This window comes from Carcharodon carcharias, chromosome 7 (genome assembly GCF_017639515.1).
Source record: "Carcharodon carcharias isolate sCarCar2 chromosome 7, sCarCar2.pri, whole genome shotgun sequence".
In the NCBI taxonomy this organism is placed as follows: domain Eukaryota; kingdom Metazoa; phylum Chordata; class Chondrichthyes; order Lamniformes; family Lamnidae; genus Carcharodon; species Carcharodon carcharias.
Window position 1 is genome coordinate 107,718,820 of NC_054473.1, and position 27,524 is coordinate 107,746,343.

At 47.1% G+C, this 27,524-nt stretch overlaps 1 protein-coding gene across 1 annotated transcript; it reads left to right on the top strand.

Moving 5' to 3' along the window:
- LOC121280029 (lysosomal protective protein-like) lies at positions 1-27,425 on the top strand. Its single transcript, XM_041191658.1, has 11 exons — positions 1-158; positions 5,781-5,892; positions 6,426-6,563; positions 9,128-9,286; positions 10,194-10,285; positions 12,036-12,120; positions 13,136-13,285; positions 15,449-15,579; positions 17,821-17,983; positions 19,160-19,249; positions 27,342-27,425. Exons 1-11 carry the CDS (start codon positions 1-3, stop codon positions 27,423-27,425), a joined length of 1,362 nt encoding a protein of 453 aa, XP_041047592.1.
- Positions 27,426-27,524: the final 99 nt, after the last annotated feature.

The following is a 27,524-nucleotide window of genomic DNA, read 5'->3' on the forward strand; positions in this document are numbered from 1 at the left end:
ATGTGGCAGTGTTTGCTGTTGCTTTTTTGTGTGAGCAGTGCTCTGGGATACTATGCCCCAGATGAAGTCCTGTCCTTGCCGGGTCTCAACACTAGACTCAACTTCAGGCAGTGGTCTGGATACCTGGAGGCTTCTCATGGCCAACATCTACACTACTGGTAAGTGAATGGTACAGGAGGTGAAATACTGGACACCCTACCCTGGTATTAGGGACAAAGTAGAGCTTGTATCTGACAATCTCCTGAGCTCTCAGTGGGTGAAGATCCCAGATTAGATCCCTTGTCCATATAGAGTTGGACATTATAACTGAGCTAAACTAAACTCTGGACTTGTTGATGAGGTGGTTTGGAGGATATTGTCATTAAGTGAGACAGAAGCAATGAAAGCTGCATAAATCACTTTCCAGTTAATTCCTGAACGATGCCTTCCACTGTTCAATATCTCATTAAGATCCAATGTTTGGGATTAGGCAGGAAGAATGGGTGGTGGTGTGGTAACATAGTGGGCAGGATATTTTGGTCGGCGAGGGGGTCGGGGCCCGCTCGCCGACACGTAAAATGACGCAGGCTGATATCGGGTGGAACTCCCGACCTCACCCCGCGTCATTTCCATTTTCAGGTCAGTGGGGGCACAGATGAGTCAGCTGTGCGCCCACCGACCTGTCAACAGCCTACTGAGGCCACTTAAAAAAAGTAATTACGGTAATTAATTGACCCACCCATCCAACCTTAAGGTTGGCGGGCAGGTCGCGAGCCCTGGCGGGCTTCAGAAAAAGCATGAAACCTCAACCACAGATGGGATGAGGTTTCATGAGGGTATTTAAATTTTTATCAAACCTTTCAATAAAAGTTATGGACATGTCCCAACTCATGTAACAGTGTCACTTGAGAGGACATGGCAGGGAAATGTTTTTATCATTTGTATTAAAAATTTTTATTCAGAGCCAATCTCCCTGAGGCAGCACTTAGCCTCAGGGAGATCTGTGCACTCTTTCATGCGCATGCTGAGGGAATCCTCCCGGCTGAGGGAATCCACCCCCCCCCCCCACACACAGGGAGCACATAGCGCTTCCGAGCGGACGTCACACTGGGCGGACCTTAATTGGCCCACCCTCGTAAAATGGCGGCATGCTCCCAATCAGGGGCGCCGACCGGAGGCACACCCACCCGTGCCCGCTCCCGCACTTCCCCCCCAATGGGGGGAAAATTTTTCCCAGTGTGACTGATTGTGGGATATACCCAGCAAGAGTCAGAGGGGAGAGAAAAGAAAGAGTTGCATTTATATAGCACTTTTCATGAATAACATGTTTCAAAACGCTTCGTAATCAATGAACTACTTTTGAAGTGTAGCCACTGTTGTAATGTAGGAAATGGAGCAACCAATTTGTGCACAGCCAGCTTCCACAAACAGCAATGTGATAATGACCAGATAATCTGTTTTTGTGAGGTTGATTGAGAGGGAAACATTGGCCAAGGTACTGGGGAGAACTCCCTGTTCTTCTTCAATGGGATCTTTTGGGTCCACCTGAAAAGGCAGGCAGAACCTTGGTTTAACATCTCATCCAATAGATGGCACTCTGATAGTACAGCATTCCCTTCACTGGAGTGTCAGCCTTTGTTCCTTTTTGACAAAAACACATTGGCCTGTTTCTCTCTCCACAGCTGCTTCCAGATCTACTGAGTATTTCCAGCATTTTCTGGTTTAATTTTATATTATTTTACACACTCAAGTCCTGAAAGTATAGGACTTGACCACAGGACCTTGTAACTGAGAGGCAAGAGTGCTACCAACTGAGCCTCAGCTGACACAAAGGAGAAGAAAATAAGTCTTACAATGGAGAACTTTGGCTTTGTATCTATGTTTCCCTCTTCTCCCCACCCCTTATTGCCCCTTATTGACTCCCTCCTGCTATAAGTGGCATGATGTGCATTGATGGAGAGGCCCCAGAATCCTGGAGTTATCCTAAATGAAGAAGATTGGAGGGATATTTGAGGGGGGTTTAGTCTGAGATGTCATTACACACACAGCTGTAATGCCAAAGTGAAGCTCCTTAGCCACACCAGGCGATGCTTAACACAGCACTGACCACCATGGCACAAACCATTGATTTATAAGATGGAAGACTGCCTTTCTGTCTGGAGAGGAGTTGACAAGAGGGCGGTGAGGGTCTGAAACTCACTGCCTGAAAAGGTGATAGGGTCAGAAATCCACACTGAATTTTAAAAGTACTTGAGTTATTTCAAGCGCATAACCATCAGGCTACAGATCAAGAATTGGAATGTGGGGTTAGGATGAATAAGCCTTTTTTAGCCAGTACAGATAGGATGGGCCAAATGGCCTCTTCTGCACCATAGATTTTTTATGATTCTATGATAACTCAGTACGTAAGAATGGCCACAGTACAAAATGTTGGTAAGCGAGTTTGGCAGCAGTCACATAGACAATTCCCCTCCCACATGCGCATTATGGCTCACTCACTCTACTTATTATTCTCCAGACATTTCACATGTTTGAGAAGTCAGGCTGGCCTGGGGTGGGGCAGGCTGGTGGTGGACAGTGGTGTCAGGGAGCACTTTCTTATCTCTTTGAACACTCACCAACTTTACAGGCATGTCCCCTCTCAGTTCAGTACTGAGGGAGCGCTACACTCTTGGAGGTGCAGTCTTTGGGTGAGATGTCAAACCAAGGCCCTATCTGCTTCCTCATCTGGATGTAAAAGATCCCAAGAACCTGGCCAATACTTATCCCTCAAACAGCATCACAAATCTTGGTGATCTAGTCATTATTGTGGGAGCTTGCTGTGCACATAGTGGTTGCAGTGTTTCCTATATTACCCCACTCCACTTCACCCTGGTTCAAAAGCACTTCATTGGATGTAAAGCGCTTGGAGATGTCCAGTGGTCGTGAAAAGTGCTATATAAATGCAAGTCTTTTTTCTCTCACTCGACTTACACTCCCATCTTTTAACTCTCCATGATCAAAGCCCTGTTAACCCAATAATCAGTATCATCCTATTTTATTTACTATTCTGAACATTGGAATTGTTGGTTAGACTCACAAGACATATAAAGGAACTGACATTGACTAATTGAAACATTTTCATTGCCTCTTTGAAGGTTACAGAGAAGGTCAAATTGTTGTGCATCAGCCATTGTGTGGTGTGAGAACTGGAGTCTGTGAGCAGAGGCAGTGCAATTATCAAAGAGAATTATCCTGCCAATTGCCCCGGCCATTTTTCAAATGAGGGAAGAGAAACTGCCCCACAACAGATTTCAACATTTTGTTCAAACAGTTCTGACAGGCACTGTCAGCTCTCTGATAGCAGTTTGGGTATAGCAGTTGTCAGTGCCCCTGGGATAGGGAAGTGAAAAGTGTCCAGGCTTCACACAGCTAATCCTGTTGGAACAGGAGGCCATTCAGCCCCTCCTACTTTCTCCCCCATTTATTGGACTGAATTTTTTTTATTCATTCATGTGATGTGGGCTTCGCTGGCTGGGCCAGCATTTATAGCCCATCCATAATTGACCTTGAGAAGGTGGTGCTGAGCTGCCTTCTTGAACCGCTGCAGTCCATGTGGTAGTTCAGGGAGGTAGTTCAATGATTTTGACCCAGTGACAGTGAAGGAACGGCAATATATTTCCAACTCAGGATGGGAGTGAATGGAGGGGAACTTCCAGGTTGTGGTGTTCCCATGTGTCTGCTGCCCTTGTCCTCCTAGATCAGTGGCGGACAACCTGTGGTCCGCAAGACATTTTGTTGAGTGTTGCTCACATGGAGGGTTGCCAGATTCCGCTGGCTTCCGTCTGTGTAATTTCTTTCCTACCGGTATTACTAAAGTAATGTGCACGCAAAGCAAGGGCAGTGCCAGGAAGGCATCAGTAGCCACTGCCGGAAGTGCTGGTGAAGAGAGGATCCCAATGCCTTGGAACCCCACAGCATGTAATTTGGGATCTTGGGCTGGGATGGTTTGGGTAGGTTATGGGGAGGTGTTGGGGTGGGGAGGTGGGATGGGTGATGTTTAAAGAAGGAAGCAGGTAGGAAGGAAGGGGCTGTTCAATCTAAGAGGGGCCACTCCACAATCAGCAAAAGGCAGCCCCCAAAACGCAAACCACCACTGCCCACCCCCCTTCCTTGCCGCCCTCTAAGCACTTGAAGTAAAAAATTGGGGTTGCCCGCTCTTGCCCTGCTGCCCACACTAAACGTTTTATGGTGTGGGCAGTGTATTATCAGGGTCAATTATCTTCATAACAAGTCTAATTGAACCTTAATCGTTCATTTAAATATGACAGGCGGGCTGGCAATTTCAGTGCCCGCCCCCTCCCCCGTATTATGGGGTGTGCTCGGGGATGGGCGGAAAGGTACTTGGATGGGCGTCCACCCATTTTACATGCCCCCCTCTATTTTACATGTCCCCACCATCACCCCCAGCTACTTCCCCCCCAGCCCCCCCTCCCCCACCCCTGTGGGAAACACATCCATTAGCTCATAGCTGACCTGTACCTCAACTCAATCTTCCCATCTTTACTCAATAATGTTTGGTGCCTTTACCTAACAGAACTCCATTGGTCTCAGTCCTGAAAGCTCCAATTGTCCCCCAAAATCCCTACCCTTTTTGGGGAGACCTCAAGATTTTCACTACCCTTTAGTGGAAGAACTACTTCCTAATTTCACTCCTGAAGAGTAATCCAATATAGAAAATAGATGATCCACATCTATCCCGTCAAAGCCTTTTAACATATTAAAGACCTCAATTAGATCACCCTTGTTGGAAAATGTCAACACAGAAACTAGGAGCAGGCGTTGACCATTCGGTCCTTCGAGCCTGCTCCGCCATTCATCATGATCACGGCTGATCATTCAACCCAATAGCCTGCTCCTGCTTTCTCCCCATATCCTTTGATCTCTTTTGCCCCAAGAGCTATATCTAACTACTTCTTGAAAACATGCAGTAAAGATAGAATCAATACTTTCAGAAGACGAGGGTCAGAAATGACCCTGATGGACTGCCCTGCAAAAGGGTTAGTGAATCCAGTGATGGCAGAGTAGATAGAGAAAGACTGGATCAAAAAACCAGAGGACATTGATTTAAAGTGATTGACAAAAAAACAGGCTACATGAGCAACAACTTTTTTACATGGTGAGTGGTTAAGGTCTGGAGTGCGTTGCCTGACAGTGTGATGGAGGCAGCTTCATATGTGATTTTCAAAAGGAAATTGGATAATTACCTGAAGGGGGAAGATTGGCTGGGCCACAGGGAACAGACAGGGAAGTGGAACTAGCTGAGTTGCTCTCTCAGAGAGGCTTTTTTTTCATTCATGGGATGTGGGCGTCGCTGGCTAGGCCAGCATTTATTGCCCATCCCGAATTGGCCTTGCATTTAAGAGTCAACCACATTGCTGTGGGTCTGCAATCACATGTTGGCCAGACCAGGTAAAGACAGCAGATTTCCTTCCCTAAAAGACATTAGTGAACCAGATGGGTTTTTACAACAATCGATAATGGTTTCATGCTCATCATTAGACTTTTAAATCCAGGTTTTCATTGCATTCAAATTTCACCATGTGCTGTGGTGGGATTTGAGCCAAGGTCCCTGGAGCATTACCCTGGGCCTCTGGATTACTAGCCCAATGACAATCCCAGTTGGTGTGGTTGCAATTGTCTGAATATCTTACTCCCTGTGCTGAAACATTCAATGATTCTGAAACCATGCCTTATCTCTCCATGCTCTTGCAGGGTCTTCAGTAGCAGACATTAATTCCAACTTGTTTTGTCTTCTGCAGGTTTGTGACATCTCAACAAAACCCAACTAATGACCCTGTGGTCCTGTGGCTGAATGGTGGACCTGGGTGCAGTTCCTTAGAGGGACTCCTTGCTGAAAATGGACCTTTACATGTAAGTACTTCCTTTACTGGAAGATAATGTTTGAGTTTTATTGTTGACTAACCTCACAACAGTGTTGGCTTTAACTCTCCTGGGCTGGTGGGAAGGGAACAGCCAGGGTTCCTGGTTCTGTCCTGACCCAATGCCCACCTACCAGCCGAGGTGGTGCTTGCAGATTGGACAACCTAAGCCCTTGTTCCCCTTCCCACTCCCGGAACCTGCACTGGGGATGAAACTTGCAATCTTCTGGTCAGTCTAGCTCCGTGCCGTGCACGGTTGTACATTTATACTCTGAGCCTTTGGGGGAACTGAGGATAGCATTTTGATATGAAATAGGAGAATGTGCACTGAGTGAACAGGAAGTAGATAGCCAAGGAACTCCTGAAAGGTGGTGTCTAGGGGCTGTGGGGTGGGGGGAGCTAATGATGAGAGGGGTGCAGTGGTTTGTTGAATATGGGGGTCCAGGGATGGGGGTGAAAGAGTTGGTTAACGTATATTCATGTCAATAGGTCACATCCTGTTAACTCCAGTGTGTTTGCTTCCAGGTGCATGAAGATGGCAGTGCACTCTACATCAACAAGTACAGCTGGAACAAAGTAGCCAATGTTCTGTACCTGGAGTCCCCGGCTGGGGTTGGCTTCTCCTATTCGGATGATCAAATCTACACCACCAATGATATTGAGGTATTGTACCCAACCTGCCACTCCTGTTAGGACATCCCAGGTGGTGAGAGTGTTTGCTGGGAGTGGGTCACCATTTCCTGGCTAGGAGTGGGTAGAAATGCGCTTGTATATTACAAAACACCAAACCGTTGAAACCCAGGGTCATTCATTTCTTGCATCCAACAATCAATGTGTCACACGAGGTAGCTATTTGAGCAGTTGGTGTTGACAATCCCATCCAGACTATTGATTGAGGCGGACCTAGTTCTACCTGAACCTTTACACATCACCAGCTTCTTCTTCATTTTCTTCATTGAGAGACTGAGGCCTCTGCTCTTCTCTTCCCCCTCCCTCTCCAGTGCTCTCTGCCCTCTTTCCTGGCTCTGATTTTGAGGGTGATGGGTCTTCTCTCCACTGTGTAGCTCAATTGTGTTTTCACAGAGTCTGACATTGAAAAGTTTCATTGCTCTTCATGTAAGGAGCTATCTTATGTTACGTGACAACAGTTGCTTTATAGGTGAACATGTGATCTTTCTGTGCACCATCGCCCTGGCAGGACTTTTCTTGCTTTAAACTGAGTGTGTTTCCTGACTGGGGCATGTCTCTCTGTAAAGTGTACACTGCAGGGCCCTCACTACACTTGCTCTGTCTGGAATCTGGAATACCAACTCTTGCCTCAACATTCCCACTGGGAAAGGGAATAGGATTTAGCTGTGTTAACCCAGGTGTCAGCTTGTGGACCCAGTGTCCCAAGATCAGAACTAAACAGTGACAGTGGGAAGTAGCTTGGGTAACCAGGCCATCGCAATATAAAAAACACTTAAAGGATTTAATCGTTAGGTAACTGGTACACACAAAGAGATCCTGCCTCCAGCAACATGACTGCAGTCTGGTGACAAAACTAACCCTCTCCTGCTAACCCCTTCAATAAATATACTTTGAAATCTTTCATTTATCAATGGAAAATTCAGAATGTCAGGACATAGGAAGGTACAGAAAAACATTCCTTTGTTTAACTAAGCAGCCCCAAAATCTGATACTCTGCCATCAGCCACTGCCTCACATATCTATCCTATTCTCCCTTCCCCTACTTCCCCTCCTCAACAGTCCATTTCACATGTTCACCACCCACTTTATGAAGTAGTTTAAACTAAACTGTGCATCTTCCTCCTAAAACACCCGCTGGTTCTAGAGCTTGCGTCAATGCTGGGTTTATTATTGGGGTTCAGTTTATCAATTATTTTAAGAATCTTGGATAAAACTTCTCCCAAGACTTATCTTCATCACAGTAAACAATCCCAGGCTCTTCAAATTTTCCTCACAGCTCAGATGTTTTAAGTTAGTTATCGGTTCCGTTACACAACGTCCAATGCCAAGATATTCTTTCTGTGGCATAGCCACTAGTATTGTGTGCAGTTCAATACTCTACTGGAATTTTCCTTCTATTCTTGTGGTTACACTTCCCAATATTCATCTTACTGCTACCACATACAATGTTGTTGGCTTCACTGAACTCTCCACTAGTACCCCATATCACTCTATGTTGTGTCATGTAGCCAAGTTATTTGACTTATGTTTGCACTAATAATTTCCAATTCTTAACTAAATAACATATGCCACTCATTTGCGACTTTCCCAAACTATCCACTTTCCTGTGTATTTTGACTCTTCTCCACTGTTTGGATTCATCTGCAAAGTTTCATTTTTGTCCCCATCTAATAATGTGCCCTCAGCAGTGATCCCTGTGGCACTCAGTCATGATCCTTTTTCCACTCTGATGCAACTCCATTCACAAAAACACTTTTGCTTTCTCTAGTTTAATCAATTTTCAAATCACCTCAGATGTTTGGCCGCTATTCGCTTTCCTACTTTGTATTCTGATCACTTGTTTGGTAATAGTGTCAGAAGCCTCGCTGAAATCTGAACATATCAAAAACATCAGAACCCCAGGATTTCACATGTTGTGTTCTGTAGCTGAGAGCAATTTAATTAACAGGCAAAGAAAGAAAAGAACTTGTATTTCTATAGCGTCTTTCACTACCTCAGGATGTCCCAAAGTGCTTCAGAGCCAAGCAAGTATTTTTGAAGCGTGGTCATTGTTGTAATGTTTGAAATATTGCAGCCAATGTTGGACACAGCAAGATCCCACAAACAGTAGGACACTGGCAAAAATTCCCCTGGTCATCTTCATAGTCATGCCATGCATCTGTAATATACACCAGAGAAACATTTTGGACCTTGGTTTAGTGTCTCATCTGAAAGACACCACATCTGACAGTGCAAACAGCCTCAATACCAGGACTGGGTGTCAGCCTGGGTTATGCGCAGAAATCTCTTGGATCGGGCTTCAACCCATAAGCTCTGAACCTGAGGCAAAAGTGCTACCCATTGAGCCACAGCTGACATTGGAATGTCTTGGGACATGAACAAATTCCATCCCCAAGCTTTCAGGACAGACAACAACCCTTAGCTCAGTACTATCAATAACTAACCCTTGCAGATCCTCTGTGGGTCTTTTCACCATGCAGGAAGCACAGCACTAATCCCAGTGTCGTATTTACCCTCACTTCTCCCCACTTCGACAGGTCGCAGAGAACAACTACCTGGCCCTGCAGGATTTCTTCAGAAAGTTTCCCAGCTTTAGGAGCAACGACTTCTACGTCACGGGAGAAAGTTATGCGGGCGTCTATGTGCCAACCCTGAGCCTGAAAATCGCAAATGGCCCAGCGAAGATTAACTTCAAGGTGTTTGCATTTCCTTTTGCTACGGAACCCTGGATCAGCCTGTTGTGTGTTTCCCCGGCCCTTGTGTTCCTCCTCTTATTGTTTGGGTGGATTGTCCCGCTGTAATCTGGGTCACTGCTCCCATCCCCATACTCAGGATTGAAGCAATTGTTAAAGGGTGTGTTAGTGTGAGAGAATGAAGAGTCTGTATTTGATACAAATGCCCCAAAGAGTCCCACAGCCAAGGAAGTACTTTTGAAGTGTCGTCATTATTTAATGTAGGAAACGTGGCAGCCAATTTGATCACAGCAATCTCTCACAAACAACAAAGTGATAATTGTCAGGTAATCTGTTTTACTGATCTATGACCAATATAATTTGGTCAGGGCACTGGGGAGAACTACCCAGCTGTTCTTAGATATGATGCTGTGAGATCTTTTATCTCCACCTGAGATGGCACGGTGAAGATTTGGTTTAATGTCTCATCAAAAAAAAACAGTACCTCTGACAATGAGGCACTCTCACAATACTGCACTGAAGTGTCATGTTCAATTTCTGTCCTCCAGTTTTTGGAGTGAGATTCAAATGCAACACCTCCTGACTCAGATGTATGAATGATACCCATTGAGCCACTGACTTAGGCTGCTGACCTTGGGTATCTTGGTGAGTAGGTGCAATGGAACAACCTCCATTCCCACAGCCAATCCCTGGTGTCTTCTATTTTACGCACATCGCTGCTGTTGGTATGGGGAGCATTGGCCCCAGGATCCTGCAAGTGAGGACTGGCCCCATTGGACAAAGCGGTAGTGGAATGCCAGCACTCGTATATCCTGGAGTCACCGTCTTCCGGGTGGGGTGGGCGGGGGGGTGGGGGGGTGGGGGGTGGGCAGGAGTCCAGCTTGTGGTGATGTTACATTCTGTGTTCTAGGGATATGCAGTCGGGAATGGACTGAGCAGCACGTTTTTCAACGACCAGTCACTCGTCTATTTTGGATATTACCATGGGCTCTTCGGCGACACGTGGGTATTGGATTCGAACCTCCAAACCGGGTGTTCTAAATCACAGCGTGAGATCGATCTAAAAGGGGCAGCATCCTCACCCGCCCTGAAACATTGCACAGACCAGGTTGGCAGCCCTGTTCAATGTGGGATGACCTGTTCCCGTTGAAGCAGCAAGGCTGCCTTCAAAGCAGTGATCTTATTAAAACATATAAGGTTCTGAGGGGGACAGAGTAGATGCAAAGTAAATATTTCCCCTCATGGCAGAACCTGGAACAAGGGCCGGAATTTTGGGCATCATGGTGGGGGGTGGAGATGGGTGGGGGGATGGTGGGGGAGCAATGTGGCAAGAAGGCCAAAAATCAGTTTCACACTGGTGTGACAGCACAATGTGATCATCCGATGGTGTCCGGCATGACAGAACGCCAATCCCGGTGGAGGCTGGCGGGAACCCGCTTTGCATCTGCTGGGAAAACATGCCAGCCCAGGACTGGACATGTGTGGTGTGCAAAAGTCTGGGCTTACTATTAGGGTCTTGCTCCAATCACTGACATCCGAAGAGCAGATGCTGGAGCCCTACAGCTACCGGACCCTGGGGGAGCACGTGTATCACATGCTGGGAGGATTCTCATGGATTTGGCTCCACTGCAAAGCAGCTTACGAAAGGTGGGAGGTCCCTGTTGATGTCTTGGGTCTGCTTCGGGGCATCACGGTCTTGGCCATGGGCTGCTATAGATGATCAGCAATGGGGGTGGCGGGGGGGGGAGAGGAAGGTCCAGCTGTGAGTCGGAGAAGAAGGTGTACTGGGCCGGGGTAGTTGGAAGAGGAGGTTCTAGATTTGACTGGGAGAGGAAGTGTACTGGTGGGGGGGTGGGAGGGGGGAATGAAGGTGTCAAGGGGAGTTGAGGTTGGAAGGGGCAGGGGGAACAAAAGTGTTGGGGAGGGTGAGGCTGGGAGGTGGCAAAGGTGTTGTGGGGGTGAGGTTGGGAGGAGGGAATACAGGGAGAGAAGAGAGTGTAAGAGAATTTCATGGGATGTGGGCGTTGCTGGCAAGCCAGCATTGATGCCCATCTCTAATTGCCCTTGAACTGAGTGGCTTGCTCAGCCACTTCAGAGGGCAGTTAAGAGTCAACCACATTGCCATGGGACTGGAATCACATGATAATGACGGCAGATTCCCTTCCCTAAAGGATATTAGTGAACCAGATGAGTTTTACAACAATCAATGATAGTTGTCATGGTCACCATTACTAAGACTAGTATTATATTCCAGATTTTTAAAATTCTTTCATGGGATGTTGGCATTGCTGGCTAGGCCAGCATTTATTGTCCAGTTCTAATTGCCCTTAAAAGGTGGTGGTGTGGTGAGCTGCCTTCTTGAACACCTGCGGTTCATGTGGTGTAGGTACATCCACAGTGCTGTTAGGGAGGGAAATTTATGAATTAAATTGTATCTCTACCAGCTGTTGTGGTGAGATTTGAACCCATGTCCCCAAATGATTAGCCTGGGTCTCTGGATTACTAGTCCCATGATATTACCACTACACCACTATCTCACCAATGAGCCTATTAGCTCCTACTTGCTGAGGTAAGGAACTCAGTTCATGGAGGACCAATTAACTTGACATGAGGTGACCGGGTCAAATGGTTGGGATGGGAAGAGGAGGAAATCTCTCATGATAAGGGTGTCTGGTCCTCAACACACAAAAGGCACAGTCAGATGTTATGACTTGGATCACAGTTTTCTCTCTTTCTTTCTTACCCGATTTAGCTTGTGGAAAGACCTGAACACATACTGCTGCCAAGGTGGATCCTGCAACTTTGTCAATAACAATAACTACTACTGCCAAGAATCAGTAGGTTCCCTTCATTCACTTATTGCCCCCAGGTCACTTGCTCGCTCTCTGATTCTGCACACTGTGGATATATGAAAGATAAACTTGTATTTCTATAGTGCCTTTCACAATCTCAGAACATACCAAAGTGCTTGACAGCCAGTGATGTACTTTTGAAATCAAGGTATTGCTGTTAATGGGAGCCAATTTGCACATAGCAAAATCCCACAAATCACAATGTAATGTACCAGATCATCTGTTTTCAGTGATGTTGATTGAAGAACTTTTTTAAAAAAATCTTTCATGGGATATGGTTGTTGCTGGCAAGGCCGGCATTTGTTGCCCATCCCTAATTGCCCTTCACATGCTAGGTAATTTCAGAAGGCAGTTAAGAGTCAACCACATTACTATGGACCTGGAGTCACATCTAGGCCAAACCAGGTAAGGACAGAAGATTCCCTTCCCTGAAGGACATTACTGAATCAGATGGTTTTCACAACACATGGTTATTATTAGTAAGACTATTATTCAATTCCAGATTTTTTTCCTTTTAGTTGAATTTATTTTCCACCAGCTGCTATGGTGGGAGCTGAACCCACATTCCTAGGGCATTAGCGATTGGATTATTAGTCCAATGATGTTACCAATACTGCACCCTCTGCCCCTAAGGGCAGGACACGGGAGAATTCCCCTAATCTGCTTCAAACAGCACCACAGAATATTTTCCTAGTCCTTTTGTTCTACTAAGGTTGACAAGTCTCAGTTTAACATGTCATTTAGCACAACTTCCTTAATTTTGCACTTTCTGCCTCTGTGTATAAATCTCAGGATCCCATAGCGTTTTTCAACAGCCTTACCAACTTGTCCTTCCATCTTCATGGATTTGTGTCTGTGACTGTCAGTTTATATGTAGATATAAACCTAGCCCAGACGTATGTTCGCAGTTGAAGAGAGAGACAGATGTGATGCAAAATTGACAAGGTTATGGTAACTCAATAACCTGAAAAAAGTCAATGAAAAATTATTTTCTTTACAGGTCAGAGAAGTCTTTATGATCATCTACAAAAGTGGACTCAATATATACTCGCTGTACCTGAACTGTCCTGGGGGAATAGGAGCAAGTAACTCACGCTTCCTCACAGAACTCAAGAACCTCTTCCGATTTTACAAGTTTGGAATAACAGAGGTACAAATCGTCTATTACCATTTTTCATACCAACCCTTTCCCATTCACTCCCACTGTATAGAATCCCCATGAGCCCAGCCATATCCCATTCACTCCCAATGGACCAATCCACATCCCATTCAGTTCCACTGTATAGAATCCCAATGAGCCCATTCACTCCCAATGGACCAAACCCCTTCTGTTCACTCTCACTGTATAGAATTCTGATGTGTCCAACTCTTTCCCCTTCATTCCTGTTCTACAAAATCCCAATGGTGCATTTTCCTTCTATATATATATATATTTCTTGATCTCACTGTAAAATATTTCCTAATTATCTGGAGTACATTTTTAAAACGTTCTTGCCTATCTTCCTGTGATTTTTTTTATTCCTTTACGGGATGTGGGCTTCACTGGCTGGGCCAGAATTTATTGCCCATCCCTAGTTGCCCTTGAGAAAATGGTGGTGAGTTGCCATCTTGAACCTCTGCAGTCCATGTGGTGTAGGTACACCCACAGTGTTGTTAGGAAGGGAGTTCCAGGTTTTTGACCCAGCAACAGTGAAGCAACAGCGATATATTTCCAAGTCAGGATGGTGAGTGACTTAGAGGGGAACTTCTTATCCCACCTATCAGCTGCCCTTGTCCTTCTAGATGGTTGTGGGTTTAGAAGGTGCTATCTAAGGAACCTTGATGAATTCAAGCAGTGCATCTTGTAGATGGCACACACTGCTGCTACTGTGCTTCGGTAGTGGAGGGAGTGAATGTTTGTGGATGTGGTGCCAATCAAGCGGGCTGCTTTGTCCTGGATGGTGTCAAGCTTCTTAATTGTTGTGGGAGCTGCACTCATCCAGGCAAGTGCAGAGTATTCCATCACGTTCCTGACTTGTGCCTTGTAGATGGTGGACAGGAGATGAGTTACACGGTGCAGGATTCCTAGCCTCTGACCTGCTCTTGTAGCCACAGTATTTAAATGGCCAGTCCAGTTCAGATTCTGGTCAATGGTGACAAGGATTTTGATAGTGGGGGATTCAGTAATGGTAATGCCATTGAACATCAAGGAGCAACGGTTGGATTCTTTCTTGTTGGAGATGGTCATTGCATGACATTTGTGTGGCACAAATGTTACTTGCCACTTGTCAGTCAAAGCTTGGATATTGTCCAGATCTTGCTGCATTTGGACATAGACTGCTTCAGTATCTGAGGAATGGTGTTGAACATTGTGCAATCATCAGTAAATATCCCCAATTCTGACCTTATAATGAAAGGAAGATCATTAATGAAGCAGCTGAAGATGTTGGGCCAAGGACACTACCCTGAGGAATTCCTGCAATAATGTCCTGGAGCTGAGATGACTGACCTCCAACAACCACAACCATCTTCCTTTGTGCTAGGTATAACCAGTGTAAAGTTTTCCCCTGATTCTCATTGACTCCAGTTTCGCTAGGGCTCCTTGATGCCACACTCGGTCAAATGCTGCATTGATGTTAAGGGCAGTCACTCTCACCTCACCTCGGGAGTTCAGCTCTTTTGTCCATGTTTGAACCAAGGCTATAATGAGATCAGGAGCTGAGTGGCCCTGGCGGAACCCAAACTGGGCTTCAGTGCGCAGGTTATTGGTAAGTAAGTGCCACTTGATAGCACTGTTGATGACCCCTTCCATTACTTTACTGATGATCAAGAGTAGACTGTTGGGGCGGTATTTGGCAGGGTTGGATTTGTCCTGCTTTTTGTGTACAGGACATAGTTGGGCGATTTTCCACATAGCTGGGTAGATGCTAGTGTTGTAGCTGTACTGGAACAGCTTGGCTAGGGGAATGGCAAGTTCTGGAGCACAAGTCTTCAGTGCTATTGCCAGAATATTGTCAGGGCCTATAGCCTTGCATTATCCAGTGCCTTCAGCTGTTTCTTGAAAACACATGGGGTGAATTGAATTAGCTGAAGACTGGCATCTGTGATGTTGGGGACCTCCGGAGGAGGCTGAGATGGATAACCCACTTGGCACTTCTGGCTGAAAGTTGTTGCAAATGCTTCAGCCTTGCCCTTTGCACTGATGTGCTCGGCTCCTCCATCATTGAGGATGGGGATATATATACACTGGGTTTAGTTGTTTTTGACATGTATGTGTATCTCATCGTGTATCTGTGCTCTGTGTTACTTGTACTTTCTCTTTCTTTCTTACCAGAATGCAGGTACACAAAGGAACTTGGCTCCCCCATGTGTGAATGATACTGCTGATTGGACCTGGCTAAATCGCGCAGATGTGAGAAAGGCCCTACATATCCCAGACTTTGTGCAGCCATGGCAACTTTGCAGGTTAGAGAACATGTGGGCAAACTGGCATTATTGACCTGCAGGACACACCTTTGATAGGTAGTACTTCCAGCAGTGTAGCACTCCCTCAGTACTGCACTGAAGTGTCAGCTGAGATTTTGTTTTCAAGTATCTGGAGTGGGATAAACTGGGCATCATATCAAGTTAGTCTAACCATCATATCAAGTTAGTCTAACCGTTAGTGGCCGAATGTTCCTGTTCGTGGATCAAATACCTGGGTTGCACCTGGCCCAATTTCTACCCCCTTCAAATGGGGTCAGTGGAAATGAAAATCAGGAAGGTATAAATTGGGCAGCTGACCTGTTACCTCCTGTAGGTAAAAGTGGAAATTCACCCCATAATCTTGAAGTTTGCTGATGTCCCCCAAAAGTAAAAGGTTTGGAAAACAACTGAGGACTGGAAAAGACTTCCAGCGGACATAGAAATGTTAATGGGTGAGTTGTCAGCTGGAAACTTCCACGTGATGTGGATAAGTGAAAGGGAATAATTTTAGGAGGAAAAATTAGGGTGAGGGAGTGTGTTCTTAATGGAAAGACATTGAAGGGTGTGGTTGAAGAGACCCCCAAGAGTTCAAATTATTAATTCGCTGGAAGTTCATATAAAGATAGATAAAGCAGTTGTAAAAAGGTCAGTTGAATTTGGATTTTATAGATAATGGTGAAGAGATAATGATCAACTTATACAAAGCGTTGGTTGGGCCACAGTTACAGTATTTTGTAGGTTCAGACCTCCTATTATAAAAGGGACTCTACTGGATAGATTCACCAGAATTCTGCCAGGAATGGCGAATAGCACTTTTGAGAGAATTGAGATGCTAGGACTATTTTAATTGGAGCAGAGAAGGATAGGAGAATGGTCTTCTCCTGTGCTATAAGCTACTAATGAGTCTATTTTTCACTAGTTGATATTTCCGATGTCTGTTCTGGCTTAGTTTATTGTAATGTATTATTTTATTCAAACCAAGTTAGGAGTGAACAGGCTCCTCTCCATGTCCCACTCCTGAGTTGGTTTTACAGAGTTTGAATTTAAAAAGCGATATTGCCATTTCAATATTTATAAATATACTTGTGTACTCAGTGTAGGCCAGCCAAAGTTCCTTAAGTTAACAAATAATGTTAGTTTTCAGAAGTTATTAACAAAAAGTTTAAAATTTATAAATATGTATATTTATACAAATATACCCACTAATGCAAAAACAACACACACAACCACCCCTCAAGCAGGCAAAAGGGAAATAAAACTCTGTAGAGTATCAGGTCTTAAAACTTGCCCAAGTAAAAAGTAAGATCAGAAAAAATTTATTCAGATTGTCCGGATGTTTATTTATAGCTGAAGGGTAATTTCCACAGGAGCTGCTGGTATTTGAGTTTCTCACTGGAAGAGTTATAGCCCATTAATTCTCTTTCCTCTTGGAGACAGCGGTGTTGATTTGGAATCCTCCTTTAATAGCTCTCAGTTTACAGCAATGAGGTCTTCTGGTGGGTTTTCAAATCACAAACAGCTCAGCTTTGACAGAGGTTCCTGAGAAAGAGGCTTAATGTTGTTGCCCCAGTGCCAGTCTCTCTGTTAGTTCAAATTCAGTATATTTTACACCCAAGAACTGGATCATGTGACCTTTCAGCCACTGTTTCTGAGAGCTCCGCAAACCATATGCCTCCATAAAACAGCTTGTGTCCTTCACAAATACAACATAGTAGCTGCTGTGGGCCAATGTCCTTTGCTTAGCAAAAGTGTTCTTGCAACAAGTTCTATATGATCAGTCAATGACATTATAAAGTAGATGTCCAGCTGATGATATAAATTATTATTCTATACAGCACATCTTCATGACAAAATGCTTTGGTTGTCTCACTGGTTAAAAAGCATGTTACATTAAACCTGTTTCTAAGAAAGAAAATTAAGTAAAATGCAGCAGCTGTAATGATCTAATTACCTGGATTTACAGTTGGGTGCATTCAATACGAGCATTAACAGGAGGAAGTCATTCAGCCCCTCGAGCCTGCTCTGCCATTCAATAAGATCGTAACTGGTGTTTCATTCAATTCCATTGGTTCTTTGACCCTTAACCCCCTTGACTAACAAATATCTAACCTATTGACTCCTTTTTAATTTTAAACAACTTGGTTAGATTACCCCTCGCCCTTCTAAACTCAAGAACTGAAACTGGGATTAATTTCGATGCATTTATTCTAATCTGAGCTAAACCATTTCCTCCACTTGCAGTACAGTGGTTGGTGGCACCTACCAACGTATCTACAGCACCATGCATGATTTCTACCTGCAGCTGCTCAGCAAGGGTCTCCGTGTGCTGGTCTACAATGGTGACACTGACATGGCCTGTAACTTCCTGGGTGGAAACTGGTTTGTGCAGTCACTGAATCAGCAGGTACGTAGGATAGTTCTTGATACTCGGACTGGAGCTGAAACGTATCATATTGATTTTCAAAGCTTCATGGCTCTGTAAACTTTCCAAGTTGTAATATTATTACTGCCACATTTTGTGCTCAGTTAGGCAGCTGATCCAGCCCCAGGTGTAGTGCAATGGAGATGTTTGTAATTCAGGAAGGGGCAGATAGGTGGGAGTTTCCCTGCTGCTGATCACTGATCCCTGCTGGAAAGTATGTGTGTGTGGATGTGGGGTGAGGCTGGGATCAATGATGAAGAGTCTGCTGAAGATTCAGGATTTTTATCATTCACGGGATGAGGGCTTCACTGGCTGGGCCAGCATTTATTGTCCATCCCTAATTGCCCTTGAGAAGGTGGTGGTGAGCTGCGCCTTGAACCGCTGCAGTCCATGTGGTGTAGGTACACCCACAGTGCTGTTAGGGAGGGAGTTCCAGGATTTTGACCCAGCGACAGTGAAGGAACGGTGATATGGTTCCAAGTTAGAATGATGTGTGGCTTGGAGGGGAACTTGCGGATGTTGGTGTTCCCATGCATCTGCTGCCCTTGACCTTCTAGATGATAGAGGTCGTAGATTTGGAAGGTGCTGTCGAAGGATCCTTGGTAAGTTGCTGCAGTGCATCTTGTAGAAGGTACACACTGCTGCCGCTTTGTGCCTATGGTGGAGGGAATGAATGTTTAAAGTGGTGGATGAGTTTATTTCTCCTCGATGGTGTTGACGTATTCATTAAATGAAGGATGATGGTCTTTGGAAAGATGTTAGGTCTGAACGATTGAACTGAAGCAAGGATCAGCAACCTCGGGTGGAGGGTGGGGAGAGTGTGGTCAACATTCTAGTTAAATCGGTTTGCCCTTGCAGATGGGAACTTGCTGTGGTCACAGATGCTGAGTGCCTGGCCCTGACATGAGTCAACACTCCAATGTCCTATCTATATGAAAGGCCAATACCATTTCTCTAACAATCTGTTGAACTGCCCCTATCACACTGCTGGGCAGATTCTGAGACACTGGGATAACAATGTATCTAGCAACTCATTAATGTGGGAAATATAATCTCCAGCCTGTGTGGAGGCTTTGAACTTCAGTAAGAGCTGAGCTACGGGTGTGTCATTCCCAATGAATAATTAATTAGCTGACTAACTGACTGTTTCACCACCAGAAAACCTTGGACTACCAACCATGGATTTACAATGACCAGATCGCAGGGTTCTACGAGCAGTTTGGGAACCTCACCTTCCTGACTGTCAAGGTAACTCCTTATTTATGTTGCTTTTCTCTTAGACCTAATGTAGAATCATGTGAGTAATTGTGGAATCTGCACCTACAGTGACACAAGCAATAAAAGTGTAACATAAGACAAGTCACACTGATCACACGTCACTGAATGAAGCAGAGAGATGGCTACACTTATGCTTATGTGAGAAAGAAAGAACATGCATTAATATATCACCTTTCTCGACCTCAGCCTGTCCCAAAGCACCTTACAGTCAATGAAATTTTTATAAAGCGCAGCTACTGTTGTAATGTAGGAGTCACAGCAGCAAAGTTATGTCCAGCAAGGTCCCACAACCAGAAATATGATCGTGAACAGATAACTTGTCCTGGTGACCCTGTTTGAGGTATAGTTATTGTCCCAGACACCGAGGAGAACTCACCCCTGTGATACCCCACTCACTTTCCCCCAACACTGACCCCTGTGATACCCCACTCACCTCCCCTCAACACTGACCCCTGTGATACCCCACTCACTTTCCCCCAACACTGACCCCGGTGATACCCCACTCACTTTCCCCCAACACTGACCCCGGTGATACCCCACTCATCACCCCCAACACTGACCCCTGTGATACCCCACTCACTTTCCCCCAACACTGACCCCTGTGATACCCCACTCACTTTCCCCCAACACTGACCCGTGATACCCCACATACTTCCCCCCAACACTGACCCCTGTGATACCCCACTCACCTTCCCCCAACACTGACCCCTGTGATACCCCACTCACCACCCCCAACACTGACCCCTGTGATACCCCACTCACCTCTCCCCAACACTGACCCCTGTGACACCCCACTCACCTCCCTCCAACACTGACCCCTGTGATACCCCACTCACTTTCCCCCAACACTGACCCCTGTGATACTCCACTCACCTCCCCTCAACACTGACCCCTGTGATATCCCACTCACTTTCCCCCAACACTGACCCCTGTGATACCCCACACACTTCCCCCCAACACTGATCCCGGTGATACCCCACTCACCTCCCCCCAACACTGACCCCTGTGATACCCACTCACTTTCCCCCAACACTGACCCCTGTGATACCCCACTCACTTTCCTCCAACACTGACCCCGGTGATACCCCACTCACTTTCCCCCAACACTGACCCCTGTGATACCCCACTCACCTCCCCCCAACACTGACCCCTGTGATACCCCACTCACCACCCCCCAACACTGACCCCGGTGATACCCCACTCATCACCCCCAACACTGACCCGTGATACCCCACACACTTTCCCCCCCCCCAACACTGACCCCTGTGATACCCCACTCACTTTCCCCCAACACTGACCCCTGTGATACCCCACTCACCACCCCCAACACTGACCCCTGTGATACCCCACTCACCTCCCCCCAACACTGACCCCTGTGATACCCCACTCACCACCCCCAACACTGACCTCTATGATATCCCACCTACCTCCCCCACAGCACTGACTTGTGATATCCCACTTAGAAACGCCCACACCTAAACCTGTTCTGCCATTCAATGAAATCATGGTTGATTTGTGGCCTAACTCCACATACCCACCGTGCCCCATATCCCTTAATACTTTTTTGTTAACAAGAATCTATTAATTTCAGTTTTAAAAAAACTGAAGAGGGCACTCAGTAGGGCCCATACCACCACCACACTGTGTAAACTCAACGTTATTAAAATGACACCGCTCTTCCTTGAGGCAGTCTAAGGCCGCCACACGGGTGTCATCAGCCATGTCCTTTGCGAGTAGCCCTTGTCCCTGAGGAGCCAACCCCGCAGCCTCTGTGGACCCTGGAAGACTCCAGGGGTCTGTGACTGACTGGGGATGTAGACATCATGCACAATCCCTTGAAACCGTGCACACACTTGCAGGCTGCGTTTCAGGTGGTTGCACACCAGCTGCACATTCAGTTAATGGAACCCCTTGAGGTTCATGTAGTCCACCGTGTGTTGCGATGGAGATCTGAGTGCCACATGGGTGCTGTCGATCGCACCCTGCACCTGTGGGAAGCCCGAGATCTGGGTGAATTCAGTCACTCTTGCATCTGGGCAAAATGCACAAAGTTGTGTGCCCTCGCGAAGATGGCATCCATGACCTTTTGGATGCATTTGTGGATTGAGGCTTGTGAGATCCCACCGAGGTCACTTGTGGAGCCCGGAAAGGATCCACTGGCATAGAAATTGAGTGCCGCACTCACTTTCACAGCCACTGGCAGTGGATGCCCTCCATGTCTCTGTGGCGTTAAACCCTGTGGTAGCTGGCAGATGCGACCAACCAGTTTCTTGGACATGTGCCGTCTACAGTGACACTGGTTCTCAGTCATCTGCAGAAACGTGACATCTATAGACCCTGGGGGTGTCGCTAATGCCAACCAGCCACAGCTCGCTGTGGCTCTTGAGCGCATGTGCAGAAGCCCCAGCCACCGCTTCTTCCTGAAGTTGCTGCTTCTGCCTCTGTGCAGCCAGGAGCCTCAGTCGCTCTCTCCTCTGTCGTCTTCACACTCTGTAGGCCATCAGGAGTACAGCTAGTTCACCAGGCTCCATGATCCTGATGTACTCCTCCTGCAGGATGAAAGAGAGAGACACATGGTTAGCATGGGTGTACTAAGAACCTGTCCTGATTAAGTGTGATGGCCCCTTAACACTTCCTGGAGAGTGCTGGCCACCACTTGGATGGCCAGGGATTGGTGCACTGCATGGCTGCCCTGAGGCTTGAACCATGGTGGGAACTGGTCCAAACTGGGATGCTGACATTGCAAGGGGCTGTGAGCACCTCCAGCAGTGACTGCTCCATAGCCTGCTTTAGTGAGGATATTGTACAACGTGTGTAGTCGTCTAGCTGTTCTGCAGTCCACTAAAATACTCATGAATTTGCAGTCTGTGCTCGGTGGGGGGAAGCTCTGGAGCACTTGGTGGCATTTTGATGCCTCTGCGTTGTTTGAGGGCAGATAATCTAGGAGTCCGACCCCAATCATATGAATGTGGCTGTGCCTGAACTGTCTCAGTTGCAGAGGAATGGTCACTTTATACAGGTTTCCTGAATGCGTGGCCGCTTCCCTCGCCCACCCTATCCCCCACCCTGAATGTTTGTGCACTATATTCAACGGCAGCCACCCCGCCCCCCGCCCCCCACCATCCATCCCACCCCTACCACCCCCACCCCCTGTTTCTGATTCAATATGAAGTTTCCTTGGGATGTCTGTCATGCTGACCTCTTTCTCCACCTCAAATCCTTATGTAATTAATCAGCAAGTCCATCCTTTATTTATTTTCGCTGACAATGTGACTGCCCTATTTACCCTTTCCACCATGACCCTGGTCCCAGCTCAGTTCAGGTAATGCTCATCTGTCCTGTCCCAGTACTGGTCCCATGAAATAGAACACCTCCTTCTAATAGTACTTCTTCAAGGAGTAACAGTGGTGTAGTGGCAATGTCACTGGACTAGTAATCCAAAGGCCCAGGTAAAATCTGGAATTGAAAGCTATGACCATGAAACTATCATCAATTGTTCTAAAAACCCATCTGGTTCACTAATGTCCTTTAGGGAAGGAAATCTGCTGTCCTTACCTGGTCTGGCCTACATGTGACTCCAGACCCACAGCAATGTGATTGACTTTTAACTGCCCTCTGAAATGGCCAAGCATGCCACTCAGTTCAAAGGCAATTAGGGATGGGAAACAAACACTGGCCTTGCCAGCGACACCTACATCCCATGAAAGAATATTTTTTAAAAAGCCACATGTTTAACACCAAAATTTGCTTATCACAATGCTAATTTGAAGTGCTGTTTTTTTTAAACTTTGCTCCTGGTTCCTGGTTATCTCCAAGCCAGATCTCTTGCCTAATCTTTCCTATGTAGTTAGTCCCAACATCAATCACTAATGATAAAAGCAAAATACTGTGGATGCTGGTAATCTGAAATAAAAACAGAAAATGCTGGAAAAATTCAGCAGGTCTGACGGCATCTGTGGAGAGAAAAACAGAGTTAACATTTCAAGTCCGTATGGCTCTGAGAGTCATAAGGACTTGAAACATTAACTGTTTCTCCCTCCACAGATGCTGTTAGACCTGCTGAGTTTTTCCAGCATTTTCTGTTCAATCACCAATCTCTGGATCTTCCCCATCCCTCTCCACTAGACTTTCCAGCTGGTTGGAGATGTCCTTCACCCTGGCACCAAGAAGGTGACATACTGTGTGGGAGTCTCGATCCTGCGTACAAAGAACACTCTCTGTCCCCCTAATTATTGAACTCCCTACAATTGCCACATTAGACTTCCCCTCTCCCACCCAAACTTTGAACACTCTCCTGCTCCCACATGCCATGGTCAACATTCTAGCTGTCCTTCCGATAGTCTTTATTCTTATCTTCACAGGTAGCAAGTGCACTGTACCTGTTGGATAGGATCAGTTTCTGGGATTCCTCGTTCTCTATCTCATCTGGTTTCATTCACTGTACACCAATCACACCGAACCGACCCTGAATCTGTACATCTCTGCAAGATGTAACTGCAATTTGGAGCAAACTGTCCAAACACTGACCCTCATTCTTTATGTGTCAGAGTTGCTCACACTGTGACTTGATGACTCTGGGGTGGATTTTCACCAAATCAGGATGGTTGGCAGCACTTTAAAAATGGAGTCCGGGGCCCGATTGCCTTTTAAGAGTGCAGGCTGGATGGGGTCACGACCCTGCGCTCCTGATCTGACTGGCTCCCATCGAGCAATGTTTTCCCTGGGGCTCAGGATTCCTGTACTCTAATGGATGTCTGGGCTGTCAGCCAAGAATACATAATAATGTTGGCTTGGATGAGAGTCCATAAATCCATTAACCCTCTCCCGTCTCACCACTCACCCATCCACTCACTTGTCACCCATCCACCCAAAGATTTGACTTATTAAAAACCACCTCCTAAAAGGGGACATGTCCTCTTCATCAGCTTTCTCCTCAATGGCTGCATTAAGGTTTTGTTGTTCCAACCCGGATTGGAAGTCCTGACTGGGAGGGCGCAAAGGGACAAACAGCCAATGATCCCTGCCTGTCAGGGTTGCTAAGCTGGAAACACTGGGAGGGAATTTGAATTGAACAACTTGCATTTGTTCCTGTTAGCTGAGGCAACAAGTCTCAGAAACAAAAAATAGCAGCTCCTTCCTCCTCTTCACCAAATTCCCAACTTTTCCAACTCATTCACAGGGCACTTATCAACCAGTTTGACCACACATCCTGTCTCACACTGGCTCCTGTGATACTCTCTCCACCCCCTGGTCTCATGCTGAACTCTGTAATACACTCCCCCTGTCTCATGCTGACCCCTGTAATACTCTCCCCCCCCACCGTCTCATGCCGACCCCTGTAATACTCTCTCCCCCCGTCTCATGCTGACCCCTGTGATGCTCTCCTCCATCATGCTGACGTATGATATTTGCCCCATCTCACACTGACCCGATACTTCCCCCCCCCATCTCCCACGTTGACCCGAGAAACTGTTCCATCTCACACTGATCCCCGTAATACTCTCCCCCCGTATAACACAGACCCCTCTCCTGATACTCTCCCGAATCACACTGACCCCTGATACTCTCCCCCCGTCTCACACTGACCCGATACTCTTCCCCCCGTCTCACACTGACCCGATACTCTTCCCCCCGTCTCACACTGACCCGATACTCTCCCCCCCGTCTCACACTGACCCGATACTCTCCCCCCCGTCTCACACTGACCCGATACTCTCCCCCCCGTCTCACACTGACCCGATACTCTTCCCCCCGTCTCACACTGACCCGATACTCTCCCATCCGTCTCACATTGACCCGATACTCTCCCCTCCGTCTCACACTGACCCGATACTCTCCCCTCCGTCTCACACTGACCCGATACTCTCCCCTCCGTCTCACACTGACCCGATACTCTCCCCTCCGTCTCACACTGACCCGATACTCTCCCCCCCGTCTCACACTGACCCGATACTCTCCCCCCCGTCTCACACTGACCCGATACTCTCCCCCCGTCTCACACTGACCCGATACTCTCCCCCCCGTCTCACACTGACCGATACTCTCCCCCCGTCTCACACTGACCCGATACTCTCCCCCCCGTCTCACATTGACCCCTGATACTCTCCCCCCCGTCTCACACTGACCCGATACTCTCCCCCCCGTCTCACACTGACCCGATACTCTCCCCCACGTCTCACACTGACCCCTGATACTCTCCCCCCGTCTCACACTGACCCGATACTCTCCATCTCACACTGACCCGATACTCTCCTATCCATCTCACACTGACCCGATACTCTCCCCGTCTCACACTGACCCGATACTCTCCCCCCGTCTCACACTGACCCGATACTCTCCCCTCCGTCTCACACTGACCCGATACTCTCCCCCCGTCTCACACTGACCCGATACTCTTCCCCTCCATCTCACACTGACCCGATACTCTCCCCGTCTCACACTGACCCGATACTCCCCCCGTCTCACACTGACCCCTGATACTCTCCCCGTCTCACACTGACCCGATACTCTCCCCGTCTCACACTGACCCGATACGCTCCCCGTCTCACACTGACCCGATACTCTCCCCCACCGTCTCACACTGACCCGATACTCTCCCCCCATCTCACACTGACCCGATACTCTCCCCCGTCTCACACTGACCCGATACTCTCCGTCTCACACTGACCCGATACTCTCCGTCTCACACTGACCCGATACTCTCCCCTCCGTCTCACACTGACCCGATGCTCTCCCCCCCGTCTCACACTGACCCGATGCTCTCCCCCCCGTCTCACACTGACCCGATACTCTCCCCCCCGTCTCACACTGACCCGATACTCTCCCCCCCGTCTCACACTGACCCGATACTCTCCCCCCCGTCTCACACTGACCCGATACTCTCCCCACCGTCTCACACTGACCCGATACTCTCCATCTCACACTGACCCGATACTCTATCCATCTCACACTGACCCGATACTCTCCTATCCATCTCACACTGACCCCGTAACACTCTCCCCGTCTCACACTGACCCCATAACACTCTCCCCGTCTCTCAGTGCCCCATAATACTTCCCCCCTCCCTGTCTCTCTCCCCCGATACTCCCCTCCGGCTCTCACTCCCCCGCGATACTCCCCTCCGTCTCTCACTCCCCCGCGATACTCCCCTCCCCATGATACTCCTTGTCTCTCACTCCGTGATACTCCCCTCGTCTCTCATTCCCCCTGTGATACTCCCCCCCCCGTGTCTCACTCCCTCTGATACTCCCCTCATCGTGTCTCACTCTCTGTGATACTCCCCTCATCATCGCTCACTCCCCCGTGATACTCCCCTCATCGTCTCACTCCCCGTGATACTCCCCTCATCATCTCACTCCCTGTGATACTCCCCTCATCCTGTCTCACTCCCCCTGTGATACTCCACCCTCTAATCTGTTTTAATTCCTCCTGGGGCTTTGCTTGCAAGGCTGTCATTTGTTGAACATTCCTAGTTGGCCTGAAATGTTGGTGGTGGACGCTTTTCTCGCTATACAGGCCCTGTCACTTCCTGTAGTTTTCTACTCCAGAGATCTATTGCATCAGCATCACCTAGTCACTGGCTCTCGATCTTTGTTCCCCATTTTCATTCCTGCTCTTTGAGCTTGGCTGATGTTCTACACTACAGTCCTTCACCTAGAATTCTCAATAAAAAGGACAGAATTGATTAGGAGGCAGCAACTTTGTGACTCATCAAACAGACAGGACCCAATTGATTGGAAATCGCAAATCCACACATGGCAGTGATATTTGTGATCAGATTTGTGTTTGAATTTTGGGTAGCTGGTTGGCATGGCAACATTGCTATCAATAAAATTCTGTTGCTAAGTTACATCTATGATATCATAATATTCAGGTTTATGACTGCTATGATGTCACTGATGCAGTGTCTAGCAATCAACCTCACTGGGCATTGGTTATTATGGGCTGTTTTTAGTTCAGAAAGGGAAAAAGATGGAATTGGTGTGTGGAGTCAGAGTTCCCCGCGTGATGGTGATGTCGATGTCCATTGATCCGAACTCTTCACTCACTCTCTCTTCCTCAGGGAGCTGGACACATGGTACCAGAGTGGGCACCAGCACGAGCCTTGAAGATGTTTGAATCCTTCCTCTCCAACTCTCCATACTGATGGGGTCAACATCTTGCCCTCACAGCTCGCTGCTCTGCTATCTTATTGCCTTATCATCCAATTGTTAAATTTTTCTCTCTCACACAAAATGGGATTTTT

Excerpts from the sequence above, each read along its gene's own strand:
- LOC121280029 (XM_041191658.1), top strand. The coding sequence starts at position 1 with ATGTGGCAGTGTTTGCTGTTGCTTTTTTGTGTGAGCAGTGCTCTGGGA. Across the intron at positions 159-5,780 it reads GGCCAACATCTACACTACTG|GTTTGTGACATCTCAACAAA; the intron begins GTAAGTGAATGG and ends TGTCTTCTGCAG. Across the intron at positions 5,893-6,425 it reads CTGAAAATGGACCTTTACAT|GTGCATGAAGATGGCAGTGC; the intron begins GTAAGTACTTCC and ends GTTTGCTTCCAG.